We start from the raw sequence: 21,142 nt of genomic DNA on the forward strand, positions 1-21,142 counted from the left end.
TCCTCTTGGCATTTTGAATCGAGCAGAACAGATGCCGAAAACATTTTGCACCAGTCACCAGAGAAGCTGTTTACTGCGAGGCATCAAGTGAGAGTATTCCACAATAATCACACAGGGAGAAAACTATACAGCTGCTTTATGATTTATAGTCATTAATCGACATGCTTCCTTTCCAGGATATTAAATAGTGGCATGTTACCAAGACATCAGTCACTTCAAAGCACAAAACACCATGCAATACAAGCTGAGGACATGCACCGGTGTGCGAGCAGTCCAGATGTTGTCTGGCACAACCACTTCTCTGGAAATAAGAGCATTAAATTGAAGAAAAAAAAAACTTATGAAGGGGAAACAAATTTGGTGTACAGGTTGTTTAAAAAAATAGGAAGCAAAAAATGAAAGCCAAAGAGTTAAATCTATTGAAATATTGTTTTTTAAAAAATATTTAAAAAAAAAAGGTATATTATATGTATATTAGGGCTGTCAATAGATTAAAATTTTCGACTTGGATAACATTTTTGAAAAAATTTGATTAATCACACACGTATCGTGAAAATAAGCATATGCAGTTTATCTTGTTTAGCACATTATTTTTTTGCTATACTCAGCAAAGTAAACCACCAGATTGATGATTCTCAAAAAAACACTTTCTAAGGTAGGTTTAGAGGTCTTTCCAAAAGAGGAAACTTGGAGACTCCAAAAGGACACTAATAACTAAATGAGTTTCTGCACACCAAAGCACCTAAAAAAAAAAAAACTAGCTTTCTAGAGCCAAGAAACGTAGTGTGCGTATCATCTGGCCCATACAGTGGTGTCCGTTTCAGTCTTTCACTTGCGCTCTTCATAAACAATCACAGAATATGACAGAGCTTGTGTTTTAAAGTGAAACACACACTGGAATGAAGAATAGGCCTATGTGTAAAGTGTGAACAACTTGCAGACTACACATTTAGCAGTCACCTTATAACAGTCTTGTTTGTATTATGATTAATTAAACAGCCCTACTTCTAACTCAACTAACTTTCAAAGATGCACCCTGCCAAGTCGAGTCACTCCCCATGAAATCTCAAGACTGTTAATCTCCCAGATTCTCTGACCAGATTAGGTTGGATTTAAGTCCATATTTTTGGAAAAGCAACCCAGCTGGAATAGCCATTGCATTTTTTCTTTTCTGCTGCAAGCCATTCGGAAAAAAAATGATTGACGTGCCTGAAAATCACGTTAATTATGGTAAATCGTGAAAGGGATTTTTTTGGGGGGCGAAGAACAAAATGAGAGGTGAGCGAGTGAGACTGGAATATGGCAGAGAGGCCTTTCAGGATACAAGAGAGGAAGCAATACATGAAGAGAATGACCACAGGGATTTCCTTTCATGAGAGAACGATGGTCAAGTAGAGAAGAGGAAAAGATGGAAGTAGGAAGATAGAGTCAGAGCAACTGCAAAAAAGGCCAGAAAAAGACCAACCCTTTATCTCAGATCTGATCTGCGGCTGATTATCTCTACACTAGTCAACATTTGAAGTGGATCAAAAAAGTTCATCAAAGTTGTCCTAAGACAAGAACAGGTATTGTTCAAAATTCATATATAACTTTAATAAAAGGTTTTGACTCACTTCAAATGTTGACTACTGTGTGTAATTTATATATTATATATACACATACAGGGCCTAAAATTAACACTCGCCAAGTGCCAAATGTGAGTAAAAATCGGCGTTTGAAACGGCGTCAGTCGCCAGTAACAATTTTTTGAATTCTAACAAATGCAATGTTGTGACAACATGAACAAACGTGAAGGACTCTCTTTACAGTTGACAAGTCAGAGCTTCATCATCACGAAAGTTTCAGCCTTTCCAATGTAAATATTCAAGCGCTGGAACACGCGAAAGGGAATTTGTTATTTAGGCGCTGTGTGGGAAGTTTAACATCTGAAGCGCGTGATCTAAAAGCAGCGCCTCTCCGAGAGCGTGTGAAGTAGAGGTATGCAGTTTTGCATATTTTCATGCCTTCCTGCGCTTCAATGGACAAATTCACTCAAAATTATGTAAAAAAACACCTGTCTCTGCGAGTATCCTAGTAAACATGGTCGGTTATGTATTAAGCGAACGCAAACACAAAATGCATGATGCGTGCGTGCATTCGCTCTTAAAGTGACAGCATCCTAATAATCCTGCTACTGTCTGCGTTTTTAATGCTAACCAAACAACAGGGGACAAAGGAAAAAACACTCACTGCTCTTGAACTTTAAAAAGGATATGAAGACTATTTATTTGATTAGCCTACTTTATTAAATTTCGGTAGCTGAAGAGCACTGTTCATTTCATTATGTATTGTATTTATGTTAAGTTAAGTTAACTGACTGTTTACTTGTCTTTAAAAATGTAGGCTATTACATTTATATTAGTTAAGCTAGTAGTTTGTGCTGTGGTATCAAATTGGAATAGAGGAATGTGAATTTTCACTGGTATCTAAAATGTTGGTGTCATAACTGCCTGTTTTTGTCTCATCATGGCTGGTAAATTTTCTTAAGTCACCGGCCATTAGAAGGTGTGGCAAAAAATTAGTTTTAGGCCCTGTATACACTCCCCTAAAGGATTATTAGGAACACTATACTAATACTGTGTTTGACCCCCTTTCGCCTCAGAACTGCCTTAATTCTACGTGGCATTGATTCAACAAGGTGCTGAAAGCATTCTTTAGAAATGTTGGCCCATATTGATAGGATAGCATCTTGCAGTTGATGGAGATTTGTGGGATGCACATCCAGGGCACGAAGCTCCCGTTCCACCACATCCCAAAGATGCTCTATTGGGTTAAGATCTGGTGACTGTGGAGGCCATTTTAGTACACTGAACTCATTGTCATGTTCAAGAAACCAATTTGAAATGATTCGAGCTTTGTGACATGGTGCATTATCCTGCTGGAAGTAGCCATCAGAGGATGGGTACATGGTGGCCATAAAGGGATGGACATGGTCAGAAACAATGCTCAGGTAGGCCGTGGCATTTAAACGATGCCCAATTGGCACTAAGGGGCCTAAAGTGTGCCAAGAAAACATCCCCCACACCATTACACCACCACCACCAGCCTGCACAGTGGTAACAAGGCATGATGGATCCATGTTCTCATTCTGTTTACGCCAAATTCTGACTCTACCATCTGAATGTCTCAACAGAAATCGAGACTCATCAGACCAGGCAATATTTTTCCAGTCTTCAACTGTCCAATTTTGGTGAGCTCTTGCAAATTGTAGCCTCTTTTTCCTATTTGTAGTGGAGATGAGTGGTACCCGGTGGGGTCTTCTGCTGTTGTAGCCCATCCGCCTCAAGGTTGTGCGTGTTGTGGCTTCACAAATGCTTTGCTGCATACCTCGGTTGTAACGAGTGGTTATTTCAGTCAAAGTTGCTCTTCTATCAGCTTGAATCAGTCGGCCCATTCTCCTCTGACCTCTAGCATCAACAAGGCATTTTCGCCCACAGGACTGCCGCATACTGGATGTTTTTCCCTTTTCACACCATTCTTTGTAAACCCTAGAAATGGTTGTGCGTAGTGTTGTCAAAATATTCGGTACTTCGGTACCAAGTCGGTACTAAAAAAATTTAAACGCCACGGTACCAAGTCCCGGTGGTACCGAGTACCCAGTCAAACCCGGTTCTGGATGCGCATGCATGCACGAAGGGCGTGAAGTTGCGTCCGCTTCATGAAACCGCTGACATGGCGTCCGGCGGCGCTGCTGATGTGGTGTCTGTGTATATTACACTGCAAAAAGACTATTTAAATATGAACCCTTCATCTTCTGCTTGTGTGAATGAACGGCGCAGACGCGCGGTTTCATTAAACGTTACCTCACACACACACTGAAGCACGACGTGACGCTCGCGCTGTTTTCAGTCTCTGCTGCCTCACTCTCTGCTGCCTCACGATATGGTGACATGATTCATGATTCAATTCATCTCCGAGAGTCACTTCATGAGCATTTTACCGTTTCATTTGAGAAAAACTATCGTCATATCATACACGCACAGAAACTCAAAGGTCTTCACGGCAACCCGTCAAAATAAAAGTTTAACGTAAAGAAATTGACAGAAATAATTATATTAGGCTACTGTACAATAGATTTGGCTACTGTACAATAGATTTAACTACGTCTCCATTAATTAAAGATACTACTACTAATAATAATAATGTGTGCATAGAAGGTTGCTTATTTTTCACTTGACTTTTTTATAAGCAATATTTCTCAATATCATCAATATTTTCGTTTAAACAGCATGTAGCCTTCAATCCTTTCATAAATTTACCATCATAAATAATAAAGTCATTGAATTTAATTTAATATATATTTTTTTTCAAATAGTTAAATTATTTTTAAAAAAATAGTTCAAACTGATTTTGCTGTGGTACCGAAATTGGTACCGAGAACCGTAACATTTTAACGGTATCGGTACCGACTACTGGAATTTTGGTACCGTGACATCCCTAGTTGTGCGTAAAAATCCCTGTAACTGAGCAGATTGTGAAATACTCAGACCGGCCCGTCTGGCACCAACAACCATGCCACGCTCAAAATCACCTTTCTTTCCCATTCTGACATTCAGTTTGGAGTTCAGGAGATTGTCTTGACCAGGACCACACCCCTAAATGCATTGAAGCAACTGCCATGTGATTGGTTAATTAGATAATTGCATTAATGAGAAATTGAACAGGTGTTCCTAATAATCCTTTAGGTGAGTGTATATACACAGTATATAGGAGGTTTAGTCTCAATAACGGATTGAAATGTGCACCGTCACAAAGAATAACACACAAAGAAAGTGGAATGTGCCTAGTAAGTTCATTTCGTGACCAAATTTGATTATTCCTCTGACTATCAGTCCATTACTTGTGATTAACGAAGGTGTGGGCACAGTGTGACAGAAAAACACACACACACACACACACCTCCCCTACCATTAACCTGCCTTATGCAAGCCTGCGTCAATTAAAGACCACATCAGGACTTGGATGCTAATGGCATTTGTTCACAATGGCCACGGTTGTACAAACATAATCACTGCTTGCCTACGCGTAAATGTGCTCATGTACACGCAGGGGCAGGAATGAGATCAGCGTGCCCTGCTGAATCACAGCCATTGTTTCCCCCAAAGTATTTATTCATCTCCTTTTAGATGGTCAGCATGTTTTACAGAGAGAATGATGTGGCAAGAACAAGAAAATTGGCATACATTAAAAGAGCATCAATGGACATTAATCATGAACAACAGGAATTAAGATAGATGAAAACGCACATATTAACAGTATGTTTCTATATCCTTCAAGTAATTTAATGGGAATATTGGGAATACTATTGAGTGACAACCAAATCAGTAAATTGTGTTTTTCAATATACTGATTCAAAGACTTCTGAAGTAGGAAATTATTTATGAATTATATTTTATTAATTATTTTTACATCTATTGTATCTGTGACTAGAGCATGTTTTACAAATGTACAGAAGTGTCATAGCCGTAGACTAGTAGTCGCCAACCAAAACAGCAAAAACAATGAGCTTAAGTCTTGTTTGACTAAAATTAAACTATTAAAAATAGTTTTTGTTAATTGAAATAAAGCTGCAGTAAAATAAATCTGAAATATTAAAGGTAAACTTAAACAATTCGACTAACTGAAATAAAATAAGTTGAATTTGAGTACTAAAATTACTAAAACAAACTAAAATACAAACACACTAAATAGCAAAATAGAAATATTAAATAACATTGATGATAATAATAATAATAATAATGACTAAACCACATAACAAAATTACAAAGACTAAAATGTAACTTAAAATCTAAAAATGAAAGCTCATTTTCAAAAAAATTATAAATACTATGTATTATATAAATACTAAAATAACACTAACAGTTTATAATCATTAACAATAGATAGTTAAAGATTATTTAAAGTATCAAATTATAAAAGGGTAAAAAAAATTAAAATAAATTAATGTTAAATTAGATGCGTTATAATTTGTTCCAATTTTTCCCACTTTCAATTAAATAGACCTTGGGCCTTTGAAAGTGTCTTCCGATCCCAAAACATTTAAAAGGGTTTAAAGTTAAAATGCTACTTAAGGAAGTCTGTTATTTGTGCAGGTTGTATTCCCACCTAGGGGGAAAAAAACAACTGTAACCAAATGCTGGAGTGTCAGTCACTCATCAACAGCTGAAACTATCATTTACGCCACAGGAGGCCTGAGGGGAGAGAAGGAAAAGTGCTCTCTGTCCTGACAGGAGGAAGAAGGGAGAGGAGGAGTAGAGGAAATGCTTACAGGGTATCAACACGCTTGGCCATTTGGCTGTCACGCATTAAGTGGGTAAAGGTAATTCATCAAGGCTCTTCCTCCCTTCATTATAGTCACAATAAAGTCTCTTAGGGAAGTGTTCAAACGAATGGCTAGAAACTAAAATATGTTATCAAAATAGTCAGACATGGGGATAAAAACGTATATTCCCAGCGAACCCCGAATTAGTGCATCTAGGGTGTTAGATCTGCACCAACTTAAAATGATTGACTACAGGGGAACTTTAAAACTCTTATATCTCTTAAAACTCATCTTTGATCACCAAAATGACATATTTAAAAACAATCTCCTTGAAAAAAAAATTTCACGCCTTAAAATAGCTTGAATGTAACTCGACACCCTTGCCTCAGTTAGTATACACGGTTCTATGAATATGCAAATTAGCCCCGCCTCCACTCACACCAGCCAGTCGTACGATAATTGTCGTATTTGTACGATAATTTTGACCTCTGTACGATAAACAATGAAAAAAATCCCATAATGTACGATCATTTCAGAATTTTTGTGACAAATGACGGTGGTTGTAATCATAGGGCTTCTGTACTCATTTATCTAGCTGTGTATCCTACGTCTACCGTCATGACCGTGAGGAGAATGTGTCCGTGGTGTTACGCATGTCTTCCATCTCACCTCACGTTACGCCTTCTCGGCCAATCATCGTGGAGAATGCCTCTCTCTCTCTCACACGAGCACAAGCTAACGTTCCTGCCGCTGCGCTTAGGTCGGTCGTTTCCAAGCTGAGGTTGATAGTTTAGCAATAAAGTAATTTGCAGGTCGTGTCAAAAGTTGTTGGTCTAGATAAATAGCTGTATTCTGTACGATAATTTTCTTCCAAATACGATAATTTTGAGATTCTGGTACGATAATTGGACATTTCCAATCTGGCAACACTGACTGACACTGTCTTTGGCCCCATTTACACTGCATGGTTCAAGTGACCCAAATCCGATTTTTTCCTCTCATGTGGCACAGACCGGATATGACCCATGAACGTGTAAGCAGGAAAAAAACGCATGGATTCCGATTTTCTCAGATCAGATTCAGGCCTCACTCATATGTGGTTATAAATCGGATACGTGCATTTGCGTGTGCCATGTAAGCAGACAAATCGGATATTCCCCAGTAAATGCGAGTCGTACGTCATTAAAAAAGTGGACACCACCAACTGAGACTTATTATAGGTGCGATGGAGGACGAAGGATACACACAGTGGAGCAATGCGGAGGTTTCGTGTCTTTTGAGTGTTTGGGGCGAAGAGACAGTAGTGCAGGCAAAAATGCAGGGTTGTTACAGAAATAAATCCCGTGTTTGAAGACATTTCACGAGATATGGGGAGGCACGGTTTTAAGTGCTCGTGGCTACAGTGCCACCGTAAGATAAAAAGCTTAATGACTTTTAAAAATATTGTGGAAAGCAAAACACTGGATAATTTTATTCGCATCTGCATCCATTGTCTTTCGTGCTGTTTTACTTCCTTTTCCGGGTCAGAACGTCTACATTTGGTAGTTTCAGCAGTGTATAGTGTAAATGCAAAAATCGGATACGGGTCACTTTTAAAAGATGATGTAAGTGGGATATAGTCAGAAAATCGGATTTGGGCATAAAGACCTGCAGTGTAAATGGAGCTTTTGGTTCACTGCAGTTTTAAGGAGAAAATACTCAGCAATGCTGTCGACTTATGAACGTGCACATGGTTTGTCTTAAAGCATATTAAAAAAACACCACATAGACGTATATAAACAACATTAAAAGCTGGATTTTCACCTTCATTTTCGTGCAATGCTCAGCACTATGAAGCACTACAGTACCCACAGGGCTACGCTTCACAGCTCTGCTTCGTGTTCCCAGAAACATGATCTCCACTGTGGAACAGCTCCACAGGGCGGAGTACTTTCTGTGTCTTCTTTTAAAAGCAGTAATTTATAGCGTCTCAGGTAGTCAACTCTTCCCTTTACAACAAACACCTTTTCATTACAAAAGGAGGATGATGAGACAACGGAGAGGGAGAGAGAGAGATAGAGGGGGAAGAGGTATTTCTGAGTAGCCGGAGGATACAGACGGCAGCTATTTCACACCTCCAGCTCTGGGGTCAATTCAAACCTACCATGTTTATTTAAAGCCTTCACAGTCGGCCAGAGCAGAAGTGACCGCTCATTTTATAATGTAATGCAAGGCATTCAGAAGTCTCCCGGGAGCACTGTATTTCCGAGATCCAAAAGACGAGGATGGCGGTAGGGAAGCACGTTTGGGCCTGTGAGAGCCACAGGCACTCGCTCCGCTGGAATGATGCCAAAGGACACATTTTTCAGGGTTTTATTTCAGCTGCTGTTTTTTTTTTCAACCCGTTTGCCTTTTTCACTCTCCGTCTATGACTTGAGCGCTCGAAAGTCCTTAGGGTTTTAAATGGCTATTTTGGATATGAGGTGGAAATGGAGAACAAATGGTATCCAAGTGTAAACTTCCACAGCTTTCCCCCACGGCATACGACTGACATACAGCAAATTGCAGACATGAATATGGTGCATATAGTGATACGGCATAGCTATACAATCATATTGTACAATATTGACAGATATCTAGCTCATTTTAATGAGGACAAATTGTGGAAAACAGTATTTTACTTGCTCTTCAGAATAATAACAACAACAACATGATATTCGATGTACTATGTAGGCGTAGTTTCCTGAATATACGCTTAAAAATAGGCCATTGAGATATCATAATGATGTCCATTTATATGAACACATCTTAATGGTACTATTGCAAAAGAAGACAAAAACAGCCTGTTTAATTCAGGCTCAGACAGAGGGTGGAAAACAATCACACCTGTTTTTGTTGAAAGAAAGCTTAAGCAACATTAAAGTGAAAAAAAACCCTGCCATAAACGCGTAGGATATGGCCAATTTAAAAACTATTTCAGAGAGCTTAATTGCAAAGAGACATGGTTTATTGTTAACACGTCTTCGACTGAGGTACAAGAGGACTACTAAAAACACTTACTCTCTTCTTGGGTGGCTGGTCTGCAATGGGACTGAAGAGCCTGAGTTAGGAGTATTGAGATCAGCAGCAGCATGGTCTTCATCATCGTCATCATCATCATCATCATCAAGGATCCTCTACATCTGAACTCTGCATCCAGCCCAGCTCTCCATTAAAACAGCTAGGACATCCGCACTGTGTGTGAGGTGAAGAAAACCAGAAAGCGAAACAATTAAGCATATGTATCTATTAACAACATGAACCTTTCGTAATGTGGCATTTATGTTAGCTGATGATTAGGGCTGGGTATTGACACAAATTTCACAATTCGATTCGATTTCGATTCACAAGCTTGCAATTCGATTCGATTCCGATTCGATTCAATATTGATTATTTTGGATATCAGGTACAATACATGGCAAATTTTCTCAAGGAAAACAAATCTCTTAACTAATGCTGTAAGCTATGGGAGTCAGTTGTAGCCTACTAGGCTTCATTAGCCTACTATAATATTGAAGGTAAAAATGAACTGATTTGTAGCTACACAAACACTTAAATTACACTTTTATTCATTTTTATAATAATAAAGTTATGTAAAATATTTTTAAAAATGTGGCTGTCATAAAAACTTGCCAGATTTATTCAAACATACAATATATCGAAGAACATTAAAAATTATAATGAATATGTAATATGGTGCATATATAGCAAAATGCTCCTCTTTAGAGTTAATTTTTCTAGCTGACTAACGAGTTTATGGTCACATATGGTTTTTCTGAGGTAAATGTGAGGTTACATGACTTTTACAAGTTGTTTTACTGACGTCTTTCCACGGTTGAAACACTGATTGAGCGATTCCATGTGACATGATACGGATTTCGAGAAGTTGTACTCTATCTTTTAACACACTTTCAGACGTTCTTTCATGTTTATTTCGCGCTGTAACTGGTATTATTACGGCGGAAGAGGAGATCATGTGCGCTCCGCGCTGCTGCTTCTCTTGAGCTGAGCTGAGCCAGAGCGATCTCACGCCACAGCGCCAAAACGGTATTTATGTTTTTGAATTTCGTAAGAAAATGGACGTAATTTGAAATCTGAGACTTTATTTAGTATCAATAGTAACAAAGCACAAAGATTATTGCGATTTATTGGATGGGATGCGCGCTACAATGTTCCATTCATTCATCAAATGAAAACAGGATGACTAATCGATTCTTGAGATTTAAGAATCGATATCGGTTCGTAAAAATGAGAATCGATTAATATCGAGAAATAGATATTTTTTACCCAGCCCTACTGATGATATGTTTCTCCACACACACACCAGACCACTCTTATGCCAGCATTCATTTCAGAAGCAAAAAACATACTAAATGAATTAAACATACAATAACCTTCGCTTTAGAGTAACTTGAACTGAGGAATTGTACAAATTAACATCAGGGACACTCCCGACGAAATTAATCTTATGGCTTAATTCCAGTAAAACTCTATAATAAGAGTCACAGAACCCCTTACATGCTTGAGCAGCACAGATCAAAGTTTCTTATAAACAGCCTGATAAAACTCTCCATCCATTTTAGCTGTAACCATGAAGCAGACGAAAACATAACTTTGCTGAATAAGGTCAATACTGGAACAGCACGTCCTTTAAGAACCCAAGGATTTTAACCTCAGACTTTTCCACTACATCATTGTGTCTTTAATGAGTTTGCATCAACAAAATCACCTTGAACAGTAAGCTAACGTGGCACTCTTTGATTTTAGTTATATAATATGTATCGAAGACATTACAAATGTAGAAATTTGATTGCATAAACCTTACATATTTCGTAGCGCAGTTCTGCGGGAGATTACTCTTACAAACACACGCAGTAAAACGCACAGAAACACAAACACACTCTTCCAACCCTTCACAGATATCTGTCAACTCTGAGCTGGCTTAGACCCCAGCATGACCCCTTCACACCATTTGTCCTAATAGCTATCGGAACTCCTCGTTCAAACATCATTTACACATTTCAACACACACCCCACTACGAAGGCATTGGTCTGAAGAAAGCGGCGTTTCACAATTCATCTGGCAGTTGTTTTTCCTTCAGAATGTTTAGCTGAGGTAATCTGTGTCTTTGCTTGCATTTGGGATTTTGCTTCTAATTCATAAATGTAAATTATGGCCTAAGCTAAAGTTAATATGAACCCTAGACTTTCTAAATTAATTAAATGAAAACCCAACTTACCGTATGCGGCTATTCAACATTAACACAAGAAAAAACCTCAGGAAATATCCTGGCAAGTGATGTTGTGAATCGTGAAATGTCATTCTATGCCACTATGCATTACTTTACAGAGGGTTTACGACCTACTAGCTACGTTCTGCCTTAAAAACAAATGGTGCAACTGAATAAAGTAGAGTTAGTTACAAAGATAGTAGTTACTAAGCCTCTAGTGTGGGCTTAATATGTTCAAATTTAAGAACGAACTTACGAACGGCTGGAGCAATCCTCCCTTAAAGCGTCATGCCTATTCAAACTGGACACATGCCATTTATTTTTAAGCCAGTGCATTTCGAATTTAACTTCTATTATATTACGGAATAGACACCTTATAATTTATTTTCTAGGTTCTAGGACCCATGCAAAAACGTTAGTGCATAATGCACTTGAGTCGAATACTTTACAGAATAATGCGATGACATGTCCATCACCTTCACAGCTGCTCTAATAAGGACGTGAAATTTGGAAAAACACCAATAAATGAGATTTGATACACATAAAAATTTTCCCATTGAGTTTGGGTTGGTTTCATTTTTCAAGCCATGTCTGCAGCTGGAACAAACCAGACGAACAGATGATTGGAGAGATGGGCAAATGGTCAGAGCTGTGGGACTTGTGTCAAAAGACACTTACAACAACATACCAATAATCATCTCTAGGACAAAATCATACTTAAAAAAGCTCCCACACATCAGATCAGACTACATGGAGAAGCAAGAAAGCAAAGACCTACTATGTAAATCTGTTCTGTTTCAGTAATATACTGAAGTGTAACAATATATAGTGTGAACGAGACATGACAAAACCAGGCAGCTTTGTAACATGGTGTAAATAAGAGATTTAGGCATCATCTTATTGCAGTAAATTAGTATTATTTGGGGAAGACAGTTCTCAGCTCGTTTTGGATGTGTAGTAGAATATTGGCTGCACACAAAACTCAATATTGTATTACAATATCAAGGGAAATTTTATATATTTCTAATTCATTTAATCAAGTTCTCTACAGCTTTTCTCAAAATGGCAAAAGGTCAAACACAGTCCATGGGAAACTCCCATCAGGACAGGTGAGCTATAAGAGGAACCGGATACAATGAACGGCTACGATTTGCAATAAGTCATTTTTAAACCTTCAGATGTTAGCTAATCCTTAGTTGATCGCTCTTTAACACACATGCTAGTTCTTTTTCTCAGCCATGGAATAGTGCACATGCTCTTGATATATTACCGGAGATAACATGTTTGAATTTCTTATCCTCTGTCTACATGACATCCTCTCCAATATTGCATCCATTAAATGTGTAAAAAGAAAATCACAACTAAACGTACACCAACTACTAAATTTGAGTAAATCTGTGCTCATTTTATCTCTTTAGCATCTTGTTTTCTCAGTGTGGTCTTTTTACTGACGCAACAGGTCAAGTTTACATGGCCGGAAACAAATAATGTACCCTAAACTAGTTTAAACTGTTAAACACATTTAATTAATATGCTTTTGGGGAAAGAAAAATGGCATAGTTTAAAAAAATGACAAACCAGAAGGCTTAGTTCATGACTAAATTACTTGGCTGAGATCGCGCTGATGTAAATGTTTGAACATTTTTTTTAAACAAGTTCCTCTGTTTACGTGAACTATTTCTAAGTACAACAAACAGCAGAACAAACATTCAGCTGATTATATTTAAAGTCTTTTCCACAGTGTTCACTTTGAGAGGGTAAGACGCACAGACAGTAGAGAGAGAGAGAGAGAGAGAGAGAGAGAGAGAGAGAGAGAGAGAGAGAGAGAGAGAGAGAGAGAGAGAGAGAGAGAGAGAGAGAGAGAGAGAGAGAGAGAGAGAGAGAGAGAGAGAGAGAGAGAGAGAGAGAGAGAGAGAGAGAGAGAGAGAGAGAGAGAGAGAGAGAGAGAGAGAGAGAGAGAGAGAGAGAGAGAGCATGGAATAAAAAGAAATAGGCCAAGTCAAGTGGAAAGAGAAGTTAGTACCCTAATTAATGAACCCCGGCATGTTTTTCTCTCTCTGATCATTGGAGGGGAACATGGCGAGAGCGTATAGCAGGCCCAGCTCATTACTACTGGAGCGGAACATTCCAGAGAACAGCATTGGTTTGTGTCGGAGACGGGACGCCTGACCTCACTCATTCCAGTGCCGGTGGGAGCCAGAGCCATAGCCGGCCCACCAAACCAGACTGCCACTCCATAGGGAGGCTATTAGGGCCAGGCTGGTGAACTTCACCTGCAAAACTCTTTCCTAGCCACATTTCCATTACCCTTCATATTGCGCGAATTGGAAATACGCCCAATGGAAACGCGTCAATTTCGCAAAAACTCCCATGTATCGCAAAAACATTTAGACTCTCACATGAGGTGGTTTTTCAGGCAATTCAAAAAAGGACTATTTCGCAAAACTGCAATGGAAACAGTTTTTGCGCATTTACAGGTCACCTGACGTAGATGGCGCGTATGTTTGGACAGAAGACGAGACAGAGTTCTTTATTAAACTGATAAAAGACAAAAGTATTACTGGAATACTGGATTCTAAACAACAAAGAAATGCCACAATTTCTCAAGAGCTTGAAGCAGAAGGAGTGAGAAACACTCATATGTGCCGCTCACAGTATAAGGCCCCGTTTACACGAAGGGAAAACGCAGATATTTCCCTGCGGTTTGGCCTCTCATTTACACGAAAACCCCGTTTTTATCACAGAAAACGATTATTTCTAAAAAAAACTCCGGCCAAAGTGGAGATTTCTGAAAACGCCGGTTATGTGTTGTCGTGTCAACTGGGAGAAACGGGGTTTTAGGTTCTCTCTTGTCGATTCTGAGGATTCTGATTGGCTTCCATGGCTTTATCCTTCTCCCTACACTGCCGCCCATAGGTTTGGCATAGTTATGATGGCGCTCGACGGCGTATTTATGCGGGTGTGTGCACGATGTTATTATTGAAAACGGAGGCGGGGGAAATATTCGTTTAATACCCGGCTTTGTGTAAACGTGGCCTAAGAGTGTTTCCTTGCCATTAATGCTGTGATAACACGCCTACGTCTCCTTCAGTTAATAATAATGGCTAGTGCGGCGGCTGAGATATACGTAAACCTATCAACATCTATTGCCATGATTTTCGATCGCGAGAAGAAAAATGCCGTTTGAGTCACATAACATTGGTTCATGGAAACGCCATCATTTCGCAATAGTTTTTTATCGACATTTAGAAAATATCACAAAAGTTTTGTGCAAATCTGTAATGGAAACGCACCTACTGTTCCCTCTTTTCCAATATGTCTTCTCTTCCAAAGCTCTAATTCTCCTCTAAACTCACAGTCTCCTTTCCGGACTGTTCTTGAAAAAATTTGATCCCGGATGAGCCCCCAACGAAACTGAATCTGGTGTTGAAAAGGACATCGTATTACACCCTAACAACATTTCATATACAAAAAAAAATCTGATTTAAGACAACCAAGGCAGCCATTTTGCTTGGTCACAGATGTGTTGATGTAAACAAAAATAAGGCATTGTAACACATCTCTCCATTTTGAGACCTCATCTCCTCCTAAAGTTTCACGCTAAATTTCTCAGACAGTTATGTAATAGTAACTTTCCTTTTAAAAGTGCTGGGCGATGGTTTACTGTGCCAGCCCAGCCCTGCCAGCCCAGTAAATTAGAGGGCAAAGAATTCCTCTTCTCTCCAAACTCTTAACAGCGTACTTCCACCGGAAGAACAACCACAGCACAGCGCGCCTTTTCTCCTTCATCCATTCGCTTCCTTTCATTTCACTATAAAGCGGTCACTACAAGATCAACAACAAACCAAAACGAGTGTTTAGGACCGTACGCAGAACACGAAGGCTGGCTCAAATCATTGCGCTCTGTAAACTCTGACTCAAATACATCCATTATTATCCAGAAATGCACAGTAAACTAGCATACTGACTTGGATTAAATGCAACTCAAACTGTCAATGCCATATCCCCCTATGAAAATACCAATGATGCTTTGCAAAAAATACTCTTTCTTCATTGCAAACCAGATGAACCAGTGACCTGTCTGGAGCGGCTAAGAGTAAAATCACTGGTCAGATCCTGAGGGACGAGCAGCCATAATGATTTCCCCTCTAATTTAAGTAATTGATGTAATTATGGACTTAAACAACTACATTTTCACAAGGTCGGTTACAGTTCAGTACTGGTTGAAAAAAACTTAAGAAAACTAGTAACAACAAAACAAAATTCAAATGAATGCACTTAAAATGCTGCATAATACAAGGACTGGACAGTGAACTTTATGTTATTTTAATTGATTTAAAGGATATTATTGAAATTTAATTGAAATTCCAGAAATGTATCTAAAAAAACAAAAACAACCTCAAGCTACTATATGGTTCTTGTACAAACTGCCTGAAAATATTCATATGTAATTGACTGTAGTTTGCTCACATTTCTGCATCGACTTGCAACAACTCTGGGTCAAGTCTGCGCATGCAGTCGCCAGCCATCACGTCGCCATTCATAAACCACTCTGCCTTTCCATCATGTTCTTCACACCGGTGGAAAGGTGGAAACTGTCCGTGAACGTCTTTACTTGAAATTGCGATGGTGACTTAACAGCAGGGAGAGTATTTAAAAGCTCAACTAGAAGAAAGGATGCAAGTATATGCAACTTTGATGTAAAGCTTCAATGATTAGAAAGTTCTAGACTGCTGAACAGCCCAAGAATGAAGGAGGGGGGGGATGTATTTTGCACTACTCTGAAATTATCTAGTGAGTGATGAGGAAGAAAAAGGGAGTGACACTGTGAGGTGGGAGCAGACTTATTTTGCTATGTACAAAGTAACAGAACAAAAGCCCTATAGCACAACTTAACTACGACTCAAGATTGTTGAATTAAAAACATACATTTCTTTAGCTGTCCAAAAGCCCTATAGCACAACAAGACTCAAGCTTGTGAATTCATTTCTGTGAAAACATACATGTCTCTGCCCAAATAAAGACATAAATGTGACTTTCAGCTAGAGAGACGTTTTTTTCTGTCTTTGAAATGCTGAAATGATTTCAGGATTTAATGCGTCTTGTGTCTTTTAACAATGTGTGGGTTTTTTATTAACTGAATTATCCTTCTGCCACAGTGCCATCCAAACTCAGACCTCAGTATAGTTATGTTGTTTGTCTCTTTTTTACTGTGGGAAGATAAACAACTGCAAGAATAAACCTGCCTTCACATCAAGATAACAGGCCTTTTTTTTAGAAAGGGAATCTGCAAAATCTCAAGGATGAAGGGCCAATAATGTATGAAAACACTGATTTACAAAATACAAATAATAATAATTAAAACAGTGCAGGGGCAAAATTAAAAGTAACCGTAAGGGTCCCAAATAATAGGGGGGAAATCATTCTTAAGTAACCTAATAGCTTAGAGTTGTAACACATGCTGAACATAATAACACCTTTTCCAGAAGCCACTAAGTGAAACAGAAATCCAATATCTTAAGCTAAATATGCTTAGATATTCCAATCGATTTTGAAAACATTATTTCGTTGTACTGTCCTCCTGGATGGCTTCAAATATGAGATGATGTGCGAGAACGCGCGTGACACTAGGCTACAGGAACGCGCATCAACTCGCTCTCATAAAAACATCAGATATGTGGCCATTAGATGATGAAAGCTAGCGTGGGCTACTCATACGAAAAACGTAAGGAAAAATAAATAATAGGCTAATAATAATAATAAAGCTGCAGGCTCAAAAAAGACATTAACATTTAAACAAACTGCCCAGTCAAAATGACTTTCCGTCAAAATACATTTTAAAGTGATTTAAAGAAGGGCCTATTTTTGGTTTCTGACAGACGAATAAAATTAAAATGATTCAAGTAACGTTGCAAGATGAGTAGACAAAAAGAGAAAAGAAAACGAAAAACACTGCGTTTCTGGAAACAACTGTCATCAAACTCTTCCAACAGTGTTTTTATACTGTCCTGGCGTGTGTTTTTTTTTAATAAAAACTCTACTAGTATTATTCAAATCAATAAAACAGCAAAGCATGTGTATTTGATTACAGACTAGCTAGAGTCCATTTACAGGCGTTACTCACCTTTTTCTTTCTGAAGCAAATCCTTTCTGAAAAGAGTCAATCCCAGATCAGATTCAGAAGTTCCTGGAATACAGGCTCCCAAAAACAGTCAATGGACGAAACTCCACATTTCTTCCTCTGTTGTAAGTTTAGCCTTTTTTAGTTTTCATTAAACCACACGGATGTTACTCGTTCGACTCGCCTGAGCGATAATCGTTTGAAATCAGTGAAAATATTCGGCGGAGACGCGTGCTCGTACAAAAGATCGCGTGAATATGCTTTCCTTAAGTATCATAACGTTTAAGCCTCGCTCATAACACCAACAAACCGATTTTTGACCGTGTTCGCCCGTTTTTCTTCTGAAAATCCCACCCGTGCGGATTTTGTTTTGTTTGCGCTAGTGCGACAAGGAGGTAGAGGGGACAAAACTTTTACCCCAGTCGCTACTTCGGTCGAAAGTCAAAACTAACCAAAACGATCAAATGCGCTTTTACTTGAGTCGCAGTCCTCTGTATAAATCGGTCTAGCTTCGGGAAACTAACTTCACTTTTGAATGTTTGAACTGGTTTGTAGATAGTCCGTATCTTCGTCCTCCCCAAGCACTACAGAGGATACAGCTGCGAGATTCCGCACTCATGGATGGAGGAGTGTGTGTGAGCAGAAAGACCTGACTCCCCCTCCATCACTCCAACACCTCAGGACTACCAAACAGCTCGCCCAGTGCATCCTGGGATTGTAGTTTCTGTCACACTGAGCCCCTCAAAAAAATTGCTTAAAAGTAAAAAAAAACAATAACATTCTACATTTCTTTTGAAATTATATTACATTACATTATAGAGACACAAGACAGTTACAGACTGGTTAAAGTCCCCATGAAATCAAAATGGAAGTTTTTTGGCTTTTAGTATGAATATGTTAGCCATACTGTTGTCTATAACCTAGTGTGCTCCAAAAACAATGACAAAATTTGCATTTAGAAGATATACGCGTTCAAAACTTAGTCTCTCACTTTTGTCAATATGGATCAATGATTTTGATGACATCACTCTGCACTTCAGCTTCTCATCAGATTTTCTGTCCAATCAAACGCTCTCTAGAATCTGAAGCTCCACCCCTATATTATAAATATACTAGCTCCGGTCCAAATACACGATAGCAGCACAGAGCTGATCATATGATCGAGTCGCCGCAGTCCAGAAAACGTATCGAACCCATTTGAATTCTGCACAGAATGCTGTATTTTAAAACGATATGAGGGAGATTAGGAGGAAACTGCGGCTTTACCAACTCGAGCTCAACGGCTCTGGCTGAGCTGTGATATAAACTAAATGCTATTGGCTATTTTTAAAAGGTGGAGGAGCTGATCTCTTCAGTGGGCCTTTAAGGTTTGCAATGTCCATGTTAGGCATCAACTACCCATTGAAATAAATACGATAATATTCTAAATGCTTTAAAGACATTATTAGAAAAATGACTGATAAGTCTCCTTTCTTTGTCCTCCACAGATAAAGCTGTTCCGTTCATTCTTTATGTGTGTATGCATGTGTGACAACAATGTCCACACACCCCTAACACGGTTTGTGTTTGCATAGTGAAGATGACCACAACAAAGTCAAGAGTTTGCAAACGTATTATCTCAACAGCAGGAAAAGGTTCGATCAAGCTTCAGATAACATCTCCTCTTTTATTTCAAACTTCAATTAGTTCAAGAGTATACTTTAGCATGGAAAACATCCGTGGGTCCAGGAAGCATCTGCTTAAGTAGCAGTGCAGCTATGGTTGGGGGTCGATGTGTGGATTGGGGGGTGTATTGTCCTGGCTCCTGATGAGGGAGCCCAACTAATGTTCTCTACCTTATTGGGCTTCGGAGAGAACATGACAGTTTTGTCCCGTGGATTTTTGTGATTGACCTGGCTAGCAGAGATGCATTTGTCAAGCTGTCAAAAGTAAACATTTTAAAAGCTAAAGATAGAAATATTGCAATAAAACAAAGTGTGACATCTACTGTTCTAAGAAACAACAAAACGGTTTCTTCTGAAATTTCAATTTAGACATCGTTTATTCGTTTGCCAGTGTTTTGTTCACAGTTGTAAGGTTTCACCAGAGGGCTTGAGGTGACAATTTTCTCTCTACTAAAACATTTATTGGCCCAATTTGCTCTCCAAATAACAGCAAAGTCCAAGAAAGAGACAGCAGACGCCTGTGTGACACACCATTTATGTTCCAATAGGGCCTCAGGACTGATGTTTTTCTTTTCTTTTGACACAATGTTTTATTGAAACATCAGTTACTTTAACATGATTGTTTTCCTGGTGACAGAGGAATGACTATATAGGCCCATGCCTACTCTACATTAGACCATCAAGTGGTTTAGTCATCCCCAACCCCACTTATGAGACCAGATGCTGGTAAGACCCAAAAGATACATTTCCTGAAATGAAGAAGTGTCCTTCTGAGGTTATTTTCCACAATGGCAAAGCCTAGGAATAAATCTATCTAATTGTCTGCTAGCCCCCCTCTTGTTCTTCAGGCAAGCAAGCAGGCAGCTGAATCTGAAAGGGTCCCATTGACTTACTAAAGGGGGCTTATCACGAAATACAGCAATGAATGGAGGTGCCAATGAGGTGTGAACCAGTCTCAGTGAGACTAATGAGGGATAGACTGCAGGAAAGCAGTGGGGGAGGGCTGAAGACAGACGTAAACAGAGATGGAGAGAGAAATGTGGTCAAAAGCACAACCTCATACGAGAATCACTCATACATAATATTATTTCTTTGGATAACTCGTCCTGCACCATTGGTGGTACATGAAGGACACCTTCAATCATGCATCTTGGTGTGGAAAACTATGTTAGCTCTCTGAATGATCAGATTTTCACCAGATGGATGATACAATGGATGGAAAAGTCTCTTATAGGGAACTTTCACACTTGGTAAAATTTCTTGGCCCGAACCAGAGTTAGATTGGTTTGGTTTCCCCCTCCACCTTTTGGGGTCTCTGTCTTCACAAACGGATAGTGTTGCTTTTCTTTCTTTTGGACTTTTTCTGTTTTTTTGACCTTTTTGTTTTGTTTCCAAAGCATCAATCAACAAATAAAGGGCACTTGCGTCCATCTGCCACAGACAGGCTTTTACAAAGGCTCCATAGATCTTATTTTTCCGTTTAAGTGCTTGATGTACTAAAAACAAACTATAATTGGCCAGTTCCTCTGCATTTAGAACAGAACACTATTTTCACCCGGCATTAAAAAGTTAGTTCACCCAAAAATGTAAATTATCCTATAATTTACTCACCCTCAAGCCATCCTTCAGCCAACCACAATCTGAGTTAGATTTAAAAATATCCTGGCTCTTCCAAGCTTTATAATGGGAGTAAATGGTACTTGTTTTTTGAAGCCCAAAAAAAGTGCATCCATCCATCATAAAAGTAATCCATACGACTCCAGGGGGTTAATAAAGGCCTTCTGAAGTAAAGCGATGTGTTTTTGTA

General features: G+C 38.9%; 1 protein-coding gene across 2 annotated transcripts in view; it reads right to left on the reverse strand.

The window, feature by feature from the left end:
- Positions 1–18,309, reverse strand: part of fgfr1a (fibroblast growth factor receptor 1a) — a 49,434-nt gene extending 31,125 nt beyond the window's left edge. The window contains exons 1-2 of one of the 2 annotated variants that reach the window (XM_056246880.1): positions 17,675–18,309; positions 9,341–9,514 (exon numbers count right to left, since the gene is read on the reverse strand). In XM_056246880.1, coding sequence (XP_056102855.1) covers positions 9,341–9,446 — 106 coding nt within the window. In that variant the 5' untranslated portion in view covers positions 9,447–9,514; positions 17,675–18,309. The remainder of the gene's footprint in view (positions 1–9,340; positions 9,515–17,674) is intronic. The other variant, XM_056246881.1, reaches the window with a different exon arrangement.
- Between the last annotated feature and the right edge of the window lie 2,833 nt (positions 18,310–21,142).

Source organism: Rhinichthys klamathensis, unplaced genomic scaffold (assembly GCF_029890125.1).
Source record: "Rhinichthys klamathensis goyatoka isolate OS25496 unplaced genomic scaffold, OSU_Roscu_1.1 h1tg000040l_1, whole genome shotgun sequence".
NCBI lineage: Eukaryota > Metazoa > Chordata > Actinopteri > Cypriniformes > Leuciscidae > Rhinichthys > Rhinichthys klamathensis.